Below are 20,425 nucleotides of genomic sequence, written 5' to 3' on the forward strand. Positions count from 1 at the left end.
CAGCTTTGGAGAATGAGTTGAATTCACCAAGATATTTATTTCTTTTCAATGAGTGTTATGTAAATGCATTTTATATGTATATAGATACACATACAGCACAAAAATTGAATGAATGGTACCTTACCTAAGATCAACAACATCAAACTTCAAATTGGAGTTCATATAAACATGGGAGCAGTGCTCATATATTGGGCTACCATCCTCAGGCTCCTCATGAGGATGAAACCCACGTTGTTGACAGTTGCGAATCACAGATACACCACCTGGGTCAGAAAGATGAAATATGCCATGTTGTCTGCAGTAACATATTATAGCACATGTTTAAAATTTATCTGGATTAAATATTTTATTGTTAACAAATCTGAAAATTTTTATTGAAACCAAGACAGGCAAGTTACAAAAAGCTTGTATGAATCAGTTTTTATAAGGTGTGGGAGACATGCATATCGGTGCACCATCCCATGAAGATTAAAAAAACTACCAGAAGTGTAGCATTCAGACAAGAATACACGAGGCATACAATGTAGAAAAGTGTATGCGTTGTACATGGTGTACACTATTTTATAATGTTCCAATTACAAGTTATCATTAAATATTACAGGAAAAAGCATGAATGGTTGATCATCCCCATTCCCTCATTCTCAAATCTCGAAAGACAAGCTGATGAGTAGGAAGATATAACCATATGTTGCAGATGCAAATATTGAGGCTGATCATGGTATTTTTATCCTAGTTGACAATGCTGATTTAGAGTCCTGTGGTTGAGCTTGAGTCCTTTTGTGTTGGATAAGTTATTGATTTGTATTTGAATATGATGGATTTATTATTAAAACTGAAACTATATATTTTTCCTGATTTTTCTTTTTTTTAATATTTTATTTTAATTAATTATTAATTAAAAAAATATGCCCAAGAGGATTACGCCTCTTGCTTTTCTGGTTTACACCTCATGCCACAGGATAGTGGAACACCTAACATCATGCCCACACTTACAACATTGGTAAATAGTATAGGTATCTCCCTGCCAAGATACATGCAAAACCCACTAATAGTAATACCTATGAATTACAATTCCTTTGTGAAGAAATATGAGGGCAAAAGGTTGACCCTTTGACAAGTAAGTCACAACTGTTGAGCTCATAATTTCCACATTAAGATTCTACCATGCTATGAAGAATTATATTGGGGTCAATTTGTAACTTCAAGGATTGGCATTTCATGTAATTGATTCTCCAGAATGTCCTAATGTATGGGCAACCCTTGCATTGATTACAATCTCATTAGGCTTGGCATGCCATTCCAACGATTGGCTTTGCCTCATAATTGACCCTCTGGATTGTCTGAATGTAAGGGCAATATTTACATTGGTTACAACCTGAGATTGTACCATAATGGAGTAACCACAACAGTACAATGGAAAGAAATAACTTCATTATTTGCAAGTTGCTGTACATGTTATATGTGTGCCTTGTTACAATAATTGATATCCAAATTTTACATTGGCTCTCTTATTGTCAATAATCAGAAATCCATCAAGCTAAGATAACCCTAAATAAAACAATGGGTAGGGAGGAAAAGTGGTCAAAATGAATGCCAAAGGCCATTTTAGACCACTTGCCTTCCTGCCTATAGTGTGGAACCAACTAAAATATAGAACCCACCTACTCAACAATTCATTTGCTATTGCCGAGAAATCACTGCCCATCAAAGTTGTGGATGTGTATGTGATTCACCCCCCCCCCCCAATGCATTGTGGAACCAAAGAGTAGGGCTTACTTAGTAAGAGATAGTGGTTGTGTTGGGTTATCCATCCATATGTCAGAGCTCTTCTGGTCCACACCTATTTCAGTTATTGTCCTTGGCACATCAGCCAATTTGCTTTCCACCCCACATCTACAGGATGAATGGTTAATGAACTCTCTCTGCTCATTACAATCTGTAGCGGTGTGATTTGTTACTGGTTCTAAAAAGATCATCTAGGCCAACCTATTACCAACCATGAATATGTTAGAACAGGATTCCTGCCCAGCCCCACATTAAAAAGGCCATTACCCAGTGTTGATCCTAGCTATCTGGTGTCTTGGGAGGGGTGGACTGGATACGGTCCTAATGGGATATATCAGATGATGATGAGAAAAGGCTTAAAAGGAAAGCAAAAACATGGGTTCTGATACATTTGAGTTATTTCTATACAACCCCTTTCTTGGGAACTTGTGGTGCAACTTGGCTGGGCTAGGGTTGGGCTTTTGTCAAAACTTGAATGGTCCCAGCCTGAACCCTGAAACCAAAGCAGTGTAAAATGTTAACTCAGGCTAACCCAAGTTGCACCCCTATATGGAACCTTCGTCTCCCTTGACAAGATAATCCACTACTTCACCCACCTTTCTCTCCCAAGAGGAGATATCCATGAAGCCTCAACTTCTGTTACAATGGCAGATGCCCAAGAGTCTAGTTGTCTCCCAACCTTACGTTTTTTTATGAGAATTGCAAGAGGGTTCTTTTGATAGAAGGGATCATCTGAACTAGGGAATGCAAATTGGACAAACCTGGGTTTAAAATTTGTTAAATTTTTGAGGGAGCAGACTGAAGGTCCAATGAAGAGTAAATTCTTCAGATAGGGTACCTAATTTGCACCCCTATCTGAATAGTGAACATTTAGACTTAGTAGGCAAGCCATGTGGACACCTATTTAGTATTTTGAGAAAAAAAAATAACATTCTGCAATTTATTCATCAGTTCACACCTACAATCCAATATCAGTGTACATCTAATGTGGGGTTAACCATCTTCATTTCAACCATAAGAAAGCTGGAATTAGAAATGCGATTTATGGAACCTAAACATCAAGCAGACACATGGTATACAGAAGTTGAGCAATTTAGCAAAAACACAGTTTACTTGCTGCAGAATATAAACAATTACAGACAAATTTAGTAATTTCTAATGCAAAGGATTATTACCTAAAAATATAATTTGATGCAAGGGCACTTGAAATTTCAAAAAATACCTGGATGTATCTTTCGGGGCCATAACAATTGCAATTGCCTCTGGTAACATTATCTGATAAAGAAAACACAACTCCCTCAACAAAGGACTACAATATCAAGAAATCAGAAGAGACATGAATTAAATACAAAAGGGCAGAATTTAATGAAGTTATGTCATTTGAAAATGCAAGTTTAAAATAAACTCCCTGCATGGCAAATAGCAAGATCCCCTTTTTCTACTGCTTTGATTATCTTGTGGGTAATTGAGGATGACAATTGTAAAGTAGTTAGTTACAGACCCATATTCCAATTCCCATTTCTCTTGCACTCTTATTCCACACTTTTTAATTCAATGAACAATTTTTTATGAGTAAATCCACAGATAATTGCACCATCTGTACCACATGAGCCACCCATTTATATTATTTCTCTCTCATGAACCATGAGTTGCTTGTATCAATCAATTTCTTGCATTTTTACCTTTTCATCCGATCCCTTACACTGACTTTTCTTTCTTCATTATGACTACTAACTTCATGACCTTTATCTCCCAACGTTCCTAGATTCCAAGTCCCTAAACAAATTCCTGTCTCTTGAACTAACTTCCAAATTCTCCAGCTGTGCTAATCCAAAGTAATGCAGAGGCCTAAATGAAAATGAAGTTCAAATGTCTTCAATTTTGTGTGTGTGTGTGTGTGTGTCTTCCACATCAGCGCAATGGATCTTAATGTTTACCGTTCTTACAGAACAAATCAAGTAAAATCATCCACTAACTATAACTATCTGTTAATCTGGAACAGAACATAAAGATATCAAACCGGGGGAATTGAAAAAGGCAATGGATTTGGGCACATCACCACTGAAAATGCACAAAGATAGCCCTGTTTATTATGGTATAACTTAATAAACATAACAGTACTATTTTTGTCTTTTAATATATGCATTTTTTACTTGTAATTAGGGATGCTACCCCCCGCCCTGTAAAATTTGTTAAAAAACAAAATTCAGTTTAATCAGAGAACAACTAGACCAACTAATTCGGGGTTCCCAAAGGGAAGAACAGCAAACTGGAAATCAGTAGTTAAATTGCATAAGAAATGCTTTTAGAGTTCCATTATTACCTGGTATGAGTAATGAGTGTGAAGATCAACTGATGACATGAAGCATGTCTGTGATGGATGTGTCTGGAAACCAAAGGCAGAACTCAATCAAGAGCAGAGTCCAATGAATATGATATACATCTTATGGATACGCAAGAAAGTGTAAGATATCTTAACAAGAAATATGGCTACCATCAAACATGTAGTTCCTAAACTGAATGTAGATGTATGGATATCAAAGAACAGAGCCTGAGGTTAGTGTGCCTTAATATGCTGCAAATTGGTTTACAAGCTCCAAGTTAGACTGAGTGTCAGCAATTAAGTGTATGAGATAGAAAATCGACAATATAAGAGAGAATAGTCTCACTTCTCAAAGAAAACAGAAACTTCTCAGGAAAAAAAAAAAGTTCTCTTGTAGTTATGTAGGGGATTTTTTTTTTCTCAAGTGCTTGCTATCCACAGGACACAATGGCCAAAAAAATGGATTTGCTAGGAGGGTACTATTGATCTAGACTTGAGGCTCCTTTCAGGGTTTATTTTGGCAATAACATTTAGGTTTGTGCATTTAAGCGCTTTGATGAAGCTCAACACCAGATGAATCAGGTGTTAAAAAGGGTTCTAAATCATCTATACAGGCTTACAGCAAAAATCAGGGGAAAAACAGAAAAAGAATCGAATCAAATGTAATAGTAATAAAGATAATTTTGATACTTACATGAATCCATCCAAGAGGGAAAAGGGAGAGCTTGTCTTGAACATCAAAAATTTCCTCTTCGTTCATCGTCTGACACTGAACATAGCAATTTATTGAAAACAATAAGAATTTGATAGTAGGGCACTACTAGCTGTGAAGATATATCCTGATGTACACTATTAGAGTAGTCATTGTTGTACAGTATCGTATTCTTATTATTTTATTTGTTCTTTTTATCTTTCAGCCCTGTAAGGGCATTCTTGTAACTGTGCATATCCTTTACCTCTTTAATATAAAAGAGACTCTTTGGGGTGGGGTTCGACTATTCTTGACACCCCTAAATCTGTTTTCTTCTTGCTCTCAATTCGGTTCACATGGTATCAGAGCAGGTTTCCCTTTGATCTTCTTTCTCTCTGATCCACCTTGTTTCTTGATCTATTGAGAGCTTACATCTCTGCTCATTGGTCCTGGACTGTTTTGATCTTTCCAGGAACCACTTTTCTGTTTTCTGCGCATCCAGAGAGAGAGATTTTATTGGATCTCTCTCGTTTGACATCCGTTTGCAGCAAGGTTTGAAAGAAGTTGTCGCCTAGCCCTTCTCAACATACTCTAAAATTTTTACAGAGATCCGTGAAGTTTTGAGAGAGATCTGGACTTTTCTTCTAGGCGGCTGCGCCCAGACTTTCCTTTTCTGGACTGTGTTCAGTTTTCTTTTTCTATTGGATGTTGAACAATCTCCGGTGAAAGTAAGGGGTTTCTTTCTCAGTTTTTGACTCTCTTGGATTGATTACAGCCTATTTCACTCATTTTTTATCAAGTTTTACTTCAGTTTAGTTCTTTTAAACTTCAGCCGAACCCTATTTTGTGCTACTTTCTTGCTACCATGGCTTCAGACAGAGGTGATATCACTCATGTGAAGATGAATGGACAGAACTATGGGATGTGGAAGTTCCATTTTGACTTTTATGTTGAAGTGAAAGGTTTAGAAGGATATCTAAATGGAACAGTCACTAAACCAGCTGAGACCAAGGCCAAAGCTTTACAACAGTGGAAGTTGGATAATGGTAAGCTTGTTTCTTGGATTCTAAATTCTATTGATTATCATATATCTTTACCTATGAGGAGAATGAAAACAGCCTATGAGATGTACTTGTATCTGGAAAAAGTTTATCAACAGTCCAACGTATCTAAACAGTATCAGATAGAATCAGAAATATTTTCTTACAGCCAAGGAGATAGGAGGATACAGGAATATTATTCCGGTTTCTTGATTTATGGGCTGAATATGAGATTGTTCACATTGAACCCTCAGATCCAGTAGAGTGTGTGAAATATATTCAAAAGCACTTTGAGAAGAGAAAGATGACTCAGTTCTTGATGAGACTTAGACCTGAATATGAGATAATCATGTCCAAGATTCTGAGTAGGGGAACACTTCCAGATATGGATTCTGTTTTAGGGGAACTTCTAAGGGAAGAGACTAGACTTCTCACTGCAGTCGGGTTTGATGGGAAGATGGCTGAAGTTGGGGCTGAAACAGCCTTTGTTGCTCATGGGGGTAAGAAGCCAACCTCCAAGGACTTCTCCAAAACCCAGTGTTATGAGTGTAAGGGTTTTGGACACATTGCATCTCACTATAAGAAAAAGAATGTGTGTACCTATTGCAAGCAACATGGTCACATCATTCTAGACTGTCCAGTCCAACTAGCTAAGGATTCTCAGAAAAATGCTCAGCCCCGGGCCTATCAGGCAACCGATGGACAAGCAACAAACACTGTATCCACCAAGGGTGATTCTTCAATGAAAGATGATTCAACAGGTATCATGGATGATGAAAAGGTTCAGCAATTGGTATCTTCTACTATTTCCTCTGCTTTCTCTGCTATTGGCTTGTCTAGTAAATTCTCTGCATATTGTTCTTCCCCTTCACATGCTTGGATTATAGATTCAGGTGCCACCAACTATATGACAGGAGCCTACCTCAATCACCCAAATCCTTCCACTGAAACTCACCATAAACATATTATTACTGCCAATGGTGAAAAGTTAGACATCATTGGTAGCAATGATCTGTCCCTTCAACTGTCACCAACCAGATCCTTCCCTCTCTCCAAAACCCTCTTAGTACCCAAACTTACTACTAATCTGAATTCTGTTGGCCAATTTGTTGATGAAGGAAATGTTCTCACATTTTCTCATGATGGTTGCTTGATACAGGGCGGTACACTGGGAAGGTGAAAGAAAGGGGCCTAGGTTGGGCCGTCTGTTTGCATTGGAGTTCGAGAAATCTCAATCAGGGGCATCATCAGCTTTACTTAGTTCTTTATTTGATTCTCTGTTGAGTTAAAGAAATAATGTTTGGGATTTGTGGCATAAACGATTGGGTCATCCATATTCGCAAAAATTAAATTTTTTGTTTGACTCTAGTTTGATTAAGAATAAAATTCCTCTTGTTCATACTTTTGATGTTTCTTGCACTACGTGTTGTTTGAGTAAAAGTCGTGTTTTACCATTTCTTCATACATCTAAACATGCCACTAAACCTTTTGAGATAATACATAGTGATGTTTGGTCTACTTCTATTACTTCACAATTGGGATATAGATATTTCGTATTATTTATAGATGATTGTACCAGATTACTTAGATTTATTTTCTACGGCACAAATAAGAAGTCTTTGGTGCATTTAAACCGTTTCATACTATGGTGCAAAACCGGTACAAGTGCAATGTGACTATCCTCCGCTTAAATTCAGGGGGAGAATATAGAGATGGAGACTTCCTGGCATACTTAAGGAGTTATGGAATTCAGTGTCAACGCAGCTGCCCAGACACTCCACAACAGAACGGTGTGGTTGAACGGAAGAATGGACACATTCTCAGTGTTGCGCAGACACTACTACAAGAGTCTCATACTCCAACTTCGTTTTGGGTAGAAGTAGCTAGTACAGCCGTGTATTTGATCAATTTTCTTCCCTCCTCTATTCTAGGCAACACTTCTCCCTTCCAAAAATTTTTTGGTTATCCCCCAGATTTCTCTAGCCTTCATGTTTTTGGTTGTCTTTGTTTTGTTCATCTTCATATTCGTGAACAATCTAAATTAACTACTCAGTCTGCTATGTGTGCCTTTGTGGGATATAGTCCTGACCACAAAGGATTTTTGTGCTATGATCCCGCTATTCATCGTATTCGGATTTCCCAGAATGTTGTGTTTCTTAAACATATCTCCTTCTTTGCTAGGGTTGCTAGATTGTCTACTCCTTCCATCTCTGCTTTGCAGGACTTTGATTCAGATGACATTACTACTTCCTCAACTGAGAGAGATTTTCTCATCTTCACCCGCAAGCGGCTACATGTCCCCTTCCACCCGGTCCAGAGCATCCATCTCCGATAACCTCTGTAAGTGATACCTTGACCCAAGATCCTCCTATTTCAGATAGTAGTTCAATTATTCCACTTTGTCGTTCTACCCATATTTCTCAACCCCCTGACCGCTATGGTTTTCCTTCAAACCATAGTTCCTTTTCTGCTATACTTTCTTCCATAGATATCCCCAGATCTTATCAGTAAGCCATTAGAAGTTCTCAGTGGAAAAAATCCATGGATGCCAAAATTCAAGCCCTCCATGAGAATGACACTTGAGATCTTGTGCCAGCTCCTCTAGATGTTTCTATTGTTGGAAGTCATTGGGTCCATACGATCAAACTGAAGTCAGATGGTTCCCTTGATCGATATAAGGCCCGGTTAGTTGCCTAAGGATATAGTCAGGAATATGGGATTGATTATGAAGAAGCATTTGCCCCGGTTGCTAAGATCACCACAGTTCGGACTCTTATGGCCATATCTGTTGTTTATCCCTGAACTATTTACCAATTAAATGTAAAGAACGCTTTTCTTCATGGAGAACTAAAGGAGACAGTCTACATGAAACCTCCGCCTGGATACTACAGTGATCCTTCACGTGACTGTCGCCTAAAGAAATCTCTATATGGTCTGAAGCAAGCACCAAGGGCTTTGTTTGAGCGCTTCTGGGATGTTGTTGTTGCAGTTGGGTATAATCAAAGTTCCTCTAACTACTCCCTCTTTGTTAAGAGAAAAACCCAAGGTATCACTATCCTCCTATTGTATGTTGATGACATGCTTCTAACTAGGGATGGTCATGATGGCATTTGTGAGCTGAAGTCCTTACTTCATAACTCATTTCACATGAAGGACATGGGTCCTCTTACTTCTTGGGTTTGGAGGTTCATCGTAGCAGTCGAGGGTATTTTATTTGTCAACAAAAATACGCCTCTGATCTCGTCAAATTAGCTGGAATCACTGATGAGAAACATGTTGATACCACCCTAGAGCTAAATGTCAAGCTATCTAAATCCAAAGGCCTCATCCTTCTTGATGCTACCTTGTACCATCAGTTTGTTGGCTCTTTGATCTACCTTACTATGACCAGGCCTGATATTTCACATGTTGTTCAAGTCATCGATCAATTTGTCTCTGCCCCGCGGCAACCTCATATGACTGTTGTTCACTGCATCATCCATTATGTTAGAGACACAACCTCTCAAGAACTGTTTTTCTCTTCCTCATCATTCATACAATTGAGGGTTTATGCTGATGTTGGTTGCCCTGACACTCGTTGATCCACTACTGGGTGGTGCATCTTCATGGGTGACTCTCTCACCTCCTAGAAGTGCAAGAAACAGCAAACTGTCTCTAAGTCTTCTACTGAAGCTGAGTATAGAGCTATGTCTTCTGCATGTAATGATATTGTTTGGTTGAAGTCCCTTTTCATGGATCTTGGTATTTCTCTTCTACTCCTATCCCTCTGTATACTGACAACACCAACACTATCAAGATTGTATCTAATCCAGTCTTTCATGAGAGGACTAAACGTAACGAGGTGGAGTGTCACTTTATTAGAGACCTTCTTGTTGCAGACTCTATATCTCTTCCTCATGTAGCCTCTCACATGCAGATTGCCGACATCTTCACCAAGGCCATGACTAAAAGTCAACATCTCATTCTTATGGGCAAACTGATGCTAATGTCTATGCATCAGTTTGAGGGAGAGTGTGAAGATATATCTTGATGTACACTGTTAGAGTAGTCCTTGTTGTACAGCATTGTATTCTTATTATTTTATTTGTTCCTTTATCTCTTCAATATAAAAGAGACTCTTTGGGGTGGGGGTCGACTATTCTTGACACCCCTAAATCTGTTTTCTTCTTGCTCTCAATTCGGTTCACACTAGCAGATAGCAATCTATGTAAGTTTTTGTGAAACAAAACAATAAGATTATAGTCAAACAGAGGAACCAAATTTTGTTTGTTCCCATTCGTGAACTAAGAGATATGAAGTGGAAACTGAACTTCATTTCAAACTTGAGGGGCTTTTGCACACATAGAGATATTGCTAGATCCTGAGTAACATATCCTATAACAATATTCCCCTCCCCCCTCCCCCAGTTGCTTTTTAACTTTCTTCTGGTGAAAATGGAAATAGTGGGTCTCCAAAATCTACTCCCAGAGGGAGTTGCTTTGATTTAGCAGCATCAGTAGTAAAACCATGAAGTTACTTGCCAGTTGACAAGAAAAGGGAAAGCACTACTTACATAGAGAACTAAGAGCATAAAGCCATTCCCTTGGTTATATTTAAAAAACCTTTGCAGATTATGGCATCAACCTCTTTCTCAGTTTTCCGTAGTTTTAATTTAAACACTTCTAGGTTCATTAGTTCAAAGCTGATTCAGCATGAAACTAAGGATGGGGACATCAAAACAAATTTTCAGACAGACCAATCTCTTACCGAATCTGAAGTTGACTCTTGTTTTGGAATTATTAGCGTTGTAATGTGGAAAACCCTGTTTTTCTGCAATTAGTTGAAAATGAGGATAAGAAACTGAATACACAAAATTTCAGGTCCCTCAAAACTTTGATAACTTTAACAGAACCTACAAGAGAACCAGCAAGAACACCACATGTTTCCAAGTTTTTTGCTGTATTTGTCTGTGCCAATCTCAAAAAATCCTCCATCATTTTTACTGGCTGAAATGCAATTCACATGGAAGAAAGACCCTCAATAGAAGTTTACAAACACAAAGAAGGGGAAATTTTTTTCATGATGTAAATAAAGGAGTAGAAGCAAGGAGTACTTACAATGTGTAGGTGCTGATAAGAATTAGAGTTGGATATCCCATCCTTCTCATCCTGTAAAGGTTTTGCAGGTCCAGGTCTTGGATCAGCAACCTTTGAAGGAGGGATTGGAAGGAAGTCCTGCTGCACATGGGCAAGAACAGGAGGAGGAGAAGGTTGCCTGATATTACTTAACTGAAAAGGATCTTCTGTTATATCATCATTCAATGAAGAACGTGGCTCCTCATGGGGCTGTAACCATCTACCATCATCCAAAGAGAGTACTGCTTCAATTGTACTTCTAGCTCCTGGATCACTTTCTTTTACCACGAGATCATATTGTCCACCTTGATTCAAGCTATTTCCATTGGTAGTGCAAGATAAAAAATGTTAAAAAAAAAGGTGGTGTTGCAAGAAAAAGCACCAGCATGACATATTAGAAATGCAGATTGATCAGCCCTTTAGAACGTCACAGAGAAAATATAGACTAAACATGAAAATAAACAGGGAGGTAGATGTTAAAAAAAAATAGGACTTCTACAAACACCGTAAAAATAGTTTAAATACAAACCCTGATTTTACAGCTGGAGTTATTTCAGCATTGCTTGGATAATTAACCTGTGCAACATAAATATTGAATCAAAATAAATGTGATCAATGTTAGCCATAGTCTAGCACAATCAGAAATTTCTGGAACAATTTTACCTTTATCCCCATGCTAGGTCCAAGCCACTGACCCCTGAGACCATTTGGACCTAAAATTGAATGTCTGGACAATGTTTCCTCCTTTGGAAGAGGAAGGTTGAAAGACCTACATATTTATTGGGACACCAGAAGTAATAATATTAAATTGAATAGCCAACCAATAAATGGATGTTACATTGAGTATCACATATATTGGAAATAAATAGAATGGAAAAATTAAAACTAATAGCACCACCTGTTTTACTTCGAAAAATCATGAAGTTTTTCAAAACATGATTATAAGACAATATGCTGCATTGAACAAAAACAAGAACAATGACCAAATAAAATTAAAAAAGGAAGCATGTAACAAGGCAAACAAAGAATAGGAAGATAGAAGATCCACGTGGCAAATGACAAGATATGCATCAAATTCTATATCTACCAAATTATACGTATCTGAAACTTAACTCTACCAACAAAAGAGTAATTGAGAAACAAGATAAAGCTTGAGTATTAATTCTGGAAAAGCCCTCTGCAAACTGAGGATTGTAAAATCTATTGAAGCAAGATTTTGTTCTTTTTCTTTCAGAACATTTATAGCTGATTGATGCTGCAGATGGTTCTTTTTCTTTTCCATACTTCACCAGTAACAATCTTGTGCAGTTACCATCTTATTTAATTAATAGATTCTAGTCTTCAGTAACCACTGACCATCATTCAGGATTCCCAAATTCATAGAGAATGTGAGACCTATACATATCTGAAGAATTTAATTGACAGCAAAAGGTCAGATAAAGTAAGTCATGGTGGAGTTCTGAAATATTAACTTAGATGAATCCAATGAGTGCCTAAGATGCTAGCAGTGTATAGAAAGAAAGGTTAATTTTTCATTCATAGGGCAAATAACCCATACTAAGCAGCAAATATGCAATATAAATTGGATTTAGAATATATCCTATTCACCAAGTACAACTGAGGATAGCCAATTCAAAGTACAATTGGAACAGAAAATTAAGAAGGTTGTAAACTTGTAATAAATCGTCTTATTAAACAATGCCCAAAGATGGCGGCAAACTCTCTGCTAGATCCTCTGTTGATGTCTCCTTGAGGACCTTTTTCAAAGATGTATCTGTTTCTTTCTTTCCTTAAAATTTTAGCCTTCCGACTCCTTCCAATTCTAGGCCATTGTGAAAAATGCCCATGGTACTTAAAGGATTGTGTTTCTGCATTTTGAATGTTTCAATGAAGAAATTCCAAATGAATTCTAGCCAGCTGCATCTGATAAATAAGTGTAAGACATTTTCCTCTTGTTGTCTGCACATGATACACATACTTGACAGGTGAAATCCTCTAGATTTCAGGTCTAGATTTTAGACAATCCAGAGTAAGAATACTATCAACAGCAACCAGCCAAGAAATGGATTCCACCCCAGGTGGGATCAGGTTGCCCCAAATGACTGATTCAACTGCCTCTTCCACCTGATTTCTTGCCAAAACAGCACAGGGCTTAACCAAGAACTTCCCATCCACATATTCTTTCCACCATCTAACATATTCCTCACTAGGGTCAATTTTTGCCTCTTCCAGTTTAGATAGCAACAAGAGAAACTCCTCTATCTCCCTATCTAATATTGGTCATCTAAACACCAGACACTACACAATTTGATATGCTTGTCCGTGATACCTTTCAATTTGTAGAGCCTTGGGCAAACATCACATAACTTCACATCACCACACCAAACATCTTTCCAAAATCTCGCCCAACATCCTAAGAAAAATTAGAGATGCAAATTCCTCTTGGAATTCCATTATCCCTTTCCACACAAACACCCCATGGGAGGTTATTTTGCACTGCTCGCATATGTATAGAGTTGGAAAAAGCTTCTAACCCTAGCTTTAACAGTAGTTTTACCCAGCAGCAATAAGCTTATTGTCATCATGGAGGACTGGCATCTCCTCTGCTAAAGGGACACTCTATGGAACAACTCCATGCCATTTGTTGGGAAGTATGGAGAGAGATTATTGGGTGTTCAAAGGGAAGGCTATGCCAGTGGAATCAGTCATTGAAAAGATCAGATGGTCCCTGATGAGATGGTCCAGGACTTCTAATCTTTTTGAAGGGGTTCTGCTGTCAAATTTTAGAGATAACCAATCTTTAATCATTTTTTTATATACTAGTTATACATCTTTTTGTATGTACTCTGAATATCTACAGTCATATACTTTTGTAAAGATCTGAGGGTCTCCCACCTTCCATTGTAGTAATAAAATCACTTTTGCAGATAAATGCATTCTCAAGATTAAGGTCTGGTCAAGAGTGATAATTAAAGTGGATATGGAGAAAGCCTATGACCATATCTAGTGGGAATTTGTGGATTACATGCTTCACAGAATAGGTTTTGGAGTAAAATGGAGGAAATGGATTCAATCTTGCCTAGAAACTGCAATGTTTTTATTGGTGAAGGGTCTTCCTAAAGACTACTTTGCAGGGGGAAAGGGTATATGACAAGGAGATCCACTATCCCTATCCCTATTCCTATTCATTATAGTAGTTGAATATCTCAATTGCAACTTGCAAATGATTCAATTTTATTTTCTAGAGACTAGAGCTAGACATGAAGATATGTAATTCTTAAGGTGCCTATTCACCTGCCTTGAGGCTACTACTACCCTAAAAATGAACTTACAAAAAAGCGAATTCATTCCCAAAGGAAATGTGCCTCAAGTAGGGGTGGCCACGAGCCGAGCTTCTTACAAGCCATTCGAGCTCGGCTCGGCTCGGTTTAAACAAAGCTCGAGCCTGATATATAGGCTCATTTGCTAATTGAGCCGATCTCGAGCCTAGTGAAGCTCGGCTCGCGAGCCTAGTATAATAAATAAATATTTTTTATTATATAAATATTTATCATATAATAAATACATACATACATATAAATATATATAATAAATCATTTTTATTTTATATAAATAATATTTTTATTTTTTATGTATAATAGTAAATAATTTTTATAATTCTTATTTTTTGAATGTAAAATAAAAACATTTTTCATATGTATAGTTTTTATTTATATGTATAATAATAAATAAATTTTATAATTCTTAATTTTTTGTATGTAAAATAAAAAATATTTTTATATGTATATTTTTATTTTTTCAAAAAAAAATTGGCTTGCTATCGAGCTCGAGCCTAACACAGTTTGAGCGAGCCAAGCTCGAATAGCCAAGTATTCCGCTCGGATCGACTCAAATCCACCCCTAGCCTCAAGTGGATAAACTGGTAAACACCCTAGAGAAGGAAATTACCATCAAAGTTGCGGACCTTCCACTCGGAGCCAAGTATAAATCAAAGGATTTATGGACCCTAGTCATGGAAAGATTCAATAGCAAGCATTGGTGACCACATATGCGGAGTTGAACCACAAGCCAGGTGTCAGCCTATGGAAGGGCATATCTAAGTTGAACCACATATGCGGAGTCATATCATTTTCAAGCCAGGTGTTGGTGACCAGATTGCCCTTTGGAAAGATCCGTGGCTGCAGGTTCAGCCTCTTAAGGAAACATTCCCTTCTTTATACATGCTAGCGCAAATCAAAGAAACTCCAATAAGAGACTATTATTCCTGGGTGGTCAGGTGGTTTTGGATCCCCACTTGAGACAAAACTTGAAATGATTGGGAAGCTCAAGACCCGTCCAACTTGCAAAGGATCCTGCAGAAAGGACCAAATTGACCCCTTGACGCAGGATAGCATGTGGTGGTCCCTAGGAAGCTCGGGGAGTTTCTCAACCAGATCTCTTTTCCAATCTCTTGTTTCTACCTTGGCTGTACCATCAGCTCATATCCAGGGGTACGGTTATAGCCAATGAACGTGCCTTCTGCCAGGCTGAAGTTGAAGATGTTGCTCAATTTTTGCTCTGGTATCAAGTCTGGTGTCATTTCTTGCATCTATTCAAAATAGTTTGGGTAATGCCAGGTGATTTGTCTTTTCTGGTTGCAGCTTGGCCATCCAAAGCATTCAGCAGAAGAGGAAGGAGGTTATGGCAGATGATTCCTGGGGCTACAAGCTGGACCTTTTGGCTGGAGCATAACAGTAGGGTTTTCAACCAGGTGATAGTAGAACCTGAATGGATAATTAGAAATATCGAAAGGTGTTTGATAGAATGGGCAAGTGTACAGAAGAAATTCAAAGGCATAAGTAGAAGGGAGTTCATAAACCAGTGGGAAAGGATTTTTGTGGATTATGTAGATGATCGAATAGTGGATACAAGCAGGACACTCATTATACTTTTATCGGTGTATAGGCCTGTATACTTCCATATCTTGTGCCTAGTTTGAGGGACTCTCGCCCTCTTTTCAGTAATACAATACATCATTTTACCTTTCAAATAAAATAAAAAAATGGATATTAATAACATGAAAAGAGTTTGGGGACAACCCTATTCTCATGACTGAACATTTATAAAGTACAAATTCACTTAAGACAGCTTGATAATGTACCAACTACCAACAAGCAACGTATGTGATTGAAATAAGACTATAGCTTCACTACCTCTTTTTACCAATACTGATCCACCACATTTTACATACAGGACAGTCCATCATAAAACATCTTACCTAAAAGCATAATGTTACATACTTGTTCTCTATGCAATCAGCAATTTTCTCAACATTCTAGATTTTCAACAAACATAATAATTGAGACCAGCCAAGACTTAGTTATACTTGTCTCAAGTTATAACCAAATAAAACATATATTCTAAATTATGATTGAATAATATACTTACAGCTTCTGAAACTGCTTGTCAACAATTTGCAAGGGTTTTGATGATGCAATTTGAGCCAGCTCATGGTTAGGTTTCCATGAAGACAGTGATGAATTCCTGCTAGCTGGGTACAGCTATATGAAAAAGAATGAACAGAAGTCTGAAATCAGAAAGTATACGAAGTACGCAATTAAAAAGACAAAAATACTACATTAGAATGAGATTATGCATAAACAAAACAAATTAATATATCAACAAATAGCTTAACAAATAGAACCATTCATACTAGAGATTTGAATGGAGTTCAAAGAAGAGAAACACATTAAAAACCTGTTTAGTATCAAAGTTCAAAGATGCTGGCTTCTTAGTGGAGGACCATTCCATTGAAGCAGTTGATCCATATGAGTTACATTCCGGACAATCAAGTTGAGCCACAGTATGAACTCTGTTCAATTCATTTAGTTGGCGTTTGAAATCAGGCTTCAGAGATTCCAACTCCTCCAAAATACCCAAGAGTTTCTGGAATGACATGGGAAGAGCCAAGTCAAAGCAAATCAGAATATTATTCAATAAACACATAAAGTAAAGCTGATAGCCCAAGGGTTTCTAGAAAGACAAAGGAAGAGCCAAATGTAAGCATTTGAGGATATAATTGAACAAACACATAAAGTAATGCTAATAGCAAGTATAATTACATTTCACTCACCCTCTTGTAAACAGATTTTTCTTTTGGAAGCAATGCTTGGTAATCTCGGTGGAATGGTATAGTTTCAGACACCAAGCTGGGAAGTGAAGAATAATTTCATAAATCATACTTCATAGTACTCTATTTAAGATAAAAGGGCCACTCCCATCATGCATCCCATACCTTGAAAATCTGACAAGTATAATGTACAAATCTATAATATTCTTTTCCTCCCGATAGATACTGGCCTGAAAATGCAAAAAACAAGTCTTTAGCATTCATAACAAAGATCGACAAGATAAAATCATGTAAAGTTAGAGAAGATAGGAGGGAGAAAATTGCTAATCCCAATCAAGATGTTCCAGAGCTATTTTGCCAAGTTCAACCACTGTTAAATAAACATTATCAAGCCAATGCCTAGAGGACTAAGCATCCATGGAGGACCACCTTACCCAGGCACCTAGTTGTTTTTAACAAAGCACCATATAATATTTTTATATTTCTATTTTGTGAGTTCATAATATCATAACAGACATTATTACACTAGATTATTCATTTTGTGAGTAATAATACCTTTATGACTCATACACTTTTTTTTTATTGTTTTTTTCTTTTTCTGGGACAAAATAGGGGCATCAGCCCTTTATTTTCTTCTTTTCCTGGGAAAAAGCAAGGGCCCCACCCCCTATATTCTCTGCATTTTTCTCTTTCTTCTTCTCATGAATATATTGATTTTATATTTTTTGACATGAAGTTTGTACTAATTTCTTATTTGATGAAGACTATTACTAATTATTAGTGAAGGATGATTTGTTGGTTGCCATTAAACCCAGTGAATTACCCTAGGATTTAGGGTTTTTTCAAAAAGAAATGAAAGAGAAAAATCCGTTGCCCAAGCAATGCCTAGGCACATAGCCAGCAAGACAGTCCCTGTCACCTATCTTTGCCTTGGTGCCTTGATGAAGACACAAAAATTGCTTTCGTGTAACTTCCATCCTCTAATTGAAGAATGAGTTCAACTTCCATCAATATCATTGTTTGTGTTGCTGAAATAAGAACTTATAACTTTTTAACAGCTATTCTGAAATTTTAAATTCTGAAGAAAAAAATCATCATTAGATTTCTATACCAAAAAACAGCTAGAAAAAAAAATAATAATGTCTAAGAGAAATTATTTGGCCTCTTAAAATTTACATTTTCTTAACTCTAACAAAAGAAACAATGCCCAGAAAATTATAGAAGTCCTATCATGCTACATATGTACCATACTATTCTAGGTTTTCACTAAAGACTATTGCCTAATTGCCCAATGTTGGTCCCAATCATATAGGATCTTGGGAGAGATGGACTAGATACAGACCCAACCATTGGCATGTTTTTGCACAAAGTGACCACTCGCAGACTTGAATCTGTTTTCTCATGCTTATCAGCCCAAGATGGAAGAGGGGGGACCCCTAATTCCAACCTATATCAAAATCCATGATAACTATATAAGGCCCCACCAACTCAATAAGCAACCAATGCAAAGATATTTCCAGTTTTCCTTGTATGTTATAAATTCTCTTTCTATGCATCTTTACTTCCACATGGCTGTTCTGATGAAAGAACTCCCTACATGGATTACACCAGCAACATAGTCCATGATTGAATATTTGAATTGAAATGTTTTAAGGTCAATGGTGTAAATGCATCAAGGTCTCTGTCCCACAGCTTCCAGGCAAAACCATTGGGACTGTTAAATCTTATAGATGGGTAATACCGTAATAGCTCCGGGTATGTGGGCTTTAAAGTGCACAACTACATGCCTTTGCCATGTGGGTAAATCTGACAATTCTTCAATTGGATTTCATAAGGTACTTTAGCTAGCATATGGAGAATTATCATCAAAACTTCTGAACCAAGAAATCAATGTTTCGTTAAACAGCAGTATCTTTGTACTGTGAACATCCTGGCAATAACTTCTCTTGTGAAATTTGTTTAAATTTTAAACCTTAATAGATGTCCACTTAGTTATATAGTTATACATCGACATTTTGAAGGTTCAGTCCTCAAAAAAAAAAAAAAAAAAAAAAAAACAATTAAAACATAGAAAAGTAGACAAAAATAAAATCGGGCTACAGTGCACGAAGCACGAACAATAATTACTTATTTCCGGGATACCTAAAATGTAGCAATTACCAAGGAATCGCTAATGAAAATGTAGCAACCTTCATAGTAAACAAATTCAAGAAGTAGATGAATGTTCTTAATACCCATTGCCTTAATTTAATCACCGATATTTGATTCTACTCGCTTAAGCGATTGTTAACAAGAAATTACTCAAACGGTTGACATATAGATATTAAGTTTAGCTCGATAAGTTCCTTACTAACATTACAGAAACCAAGCGAAACTAGAAAGGAATCAATTGCAATAGAGATAAGAAAAGGGGGAAGTTCTCAACTACAAACTGCAGACAAGCGAACCTGTTTGAGAAGATTGTCTGCGATCCTATAGTAATAACGAAGGGAAAGCCGTTGGTCGACGTCAACCTTCCGAGTCATGGCGTTGATATTGATCGGTCTGTCGAGGGGCTTCATCGTATCCGGTGAGAATTAACGGTTTCCTGGCAACTTTTAATCAATAGTTTCCCAACGAATGATTTTCTCCTTTTTCTTTTTCCCCTCCGTATAACCAAAACAGGTTAAGTGGTCTGTGCCTTAATGCGTGTTCACGAAGTAAGACCATTCCAAGATGTCGCTTCCATGTCAACATAGTACGAAGGTGCGCGGCGCGGGCGCGCGGCTTCGTGATCGAAAGCTTACAAAATGCTGCAGTGAGTTGTGAATTTGGGATGCGTTTGAGAGTGATTATTTTAAAAATAAGTGTTTATTTAATAAATAATTAAAAATAAGCAATTCTTTCAAAGTTCAAAGTATGGGATCGAAGAAAAACTAAGATACGCATAAATAAGCTTCGAAATATTATAAATACTTTAACAAATCATAAAAATATATTAACAACACTAAATATAAGACATGAATGAGATGTATATACATTAAATTAATATATTTTAAATATATATATATATATATATATATTGTAGCTAATTATAATTTTATTAAAAATCATATGATTAACTATAATTTATAAATTATAATTCTTAAATTTTAATGTTTTATGGGATGGGAAAAACCCAACTCTCCTATCCAACCATAAAGCATGCATTGGCACAACTTATATGTAAAAATATAATTAATAATTATTTATTATTTAAATAATTATTATTTATTATTCATTTCCAAATATTATAAAAATAAATAATTATATAATATATTCAAAAAATATTTATTAAAAAAAATTTCAATTGCTTTGTGGATATGATAGATCCTCCATAGAATT

The 20,425-nt window shown here is 36.8% G+C and overlaps 1 protein-coding gene across 2 annotated transcripts; it reads right to left on the reverse strand.

Moving 5' to 3' along the window:
• Window positions 1-13: 13 nt before the first annotated feature.
• LOC148867672 (AMSH-like ubiquitin thioesterase 3) lies at window positions 14-19,868 on the reverse strand. 2 transcript variants are annotated; one of them, XM_088980085.1, is made up of 14 exons: window positions 19,510-19,868; window positions 17,228-17,292; window positions 17,066-17,141; window positions 16,690-16,878; window positions 16,381-16,493; window positions 11,617-11,722; window positions 11,483-11,529; window positions 10,936-11,269; window positions 10,735-10,824; window positions 10,586-10,648; window positions 4,803-4,877; window positions 4,109-4,171; window positions 3,008-3,060; window positions 14-295 (listed from the first exon to the last, which is right to left on the reverse strand). In XM_088980085.1, the coding sequence occupies exons 1-14, from the start codon at window positions 19,621-19,623 to the stop codon at window positions 121-123; spliced, it is 1,563 nt and encodes a 520-aa protein (XP_088836211.1). In that variant the 5' UTR covers window positions 19,624-19,868; the 3' UTR covers window positions 14-120. The 2 variants fall into 2 exon arrangements, 1 of the variants encoding a protein (XP_088836211.1); XR_016110433.1 differs by lacking the exon at window positions 14-295 and adding an exon at window positions 4,280-4,360.
• Between the last annotated feature and the right edge of the window lie 557 nt (window positions 19,869-20,425).

The sequence above is a fragment of the Nelumbo lutea genome, chromosome 3 (assembly GCF_056320005.1).
Source record: "Nelumbo lutea isolate HS-2025 chromosome 3, American lotus-T2T, whole genome shotgun sequence".
Classification (NCBI taxonomy): domain Eukaryota; kingdom Viridiplantae; phylum Streptophyta; class Magnoliopsida; order Proteales; family Nelumbonaceae; genus Nelumbo; species Nelumbo lutea.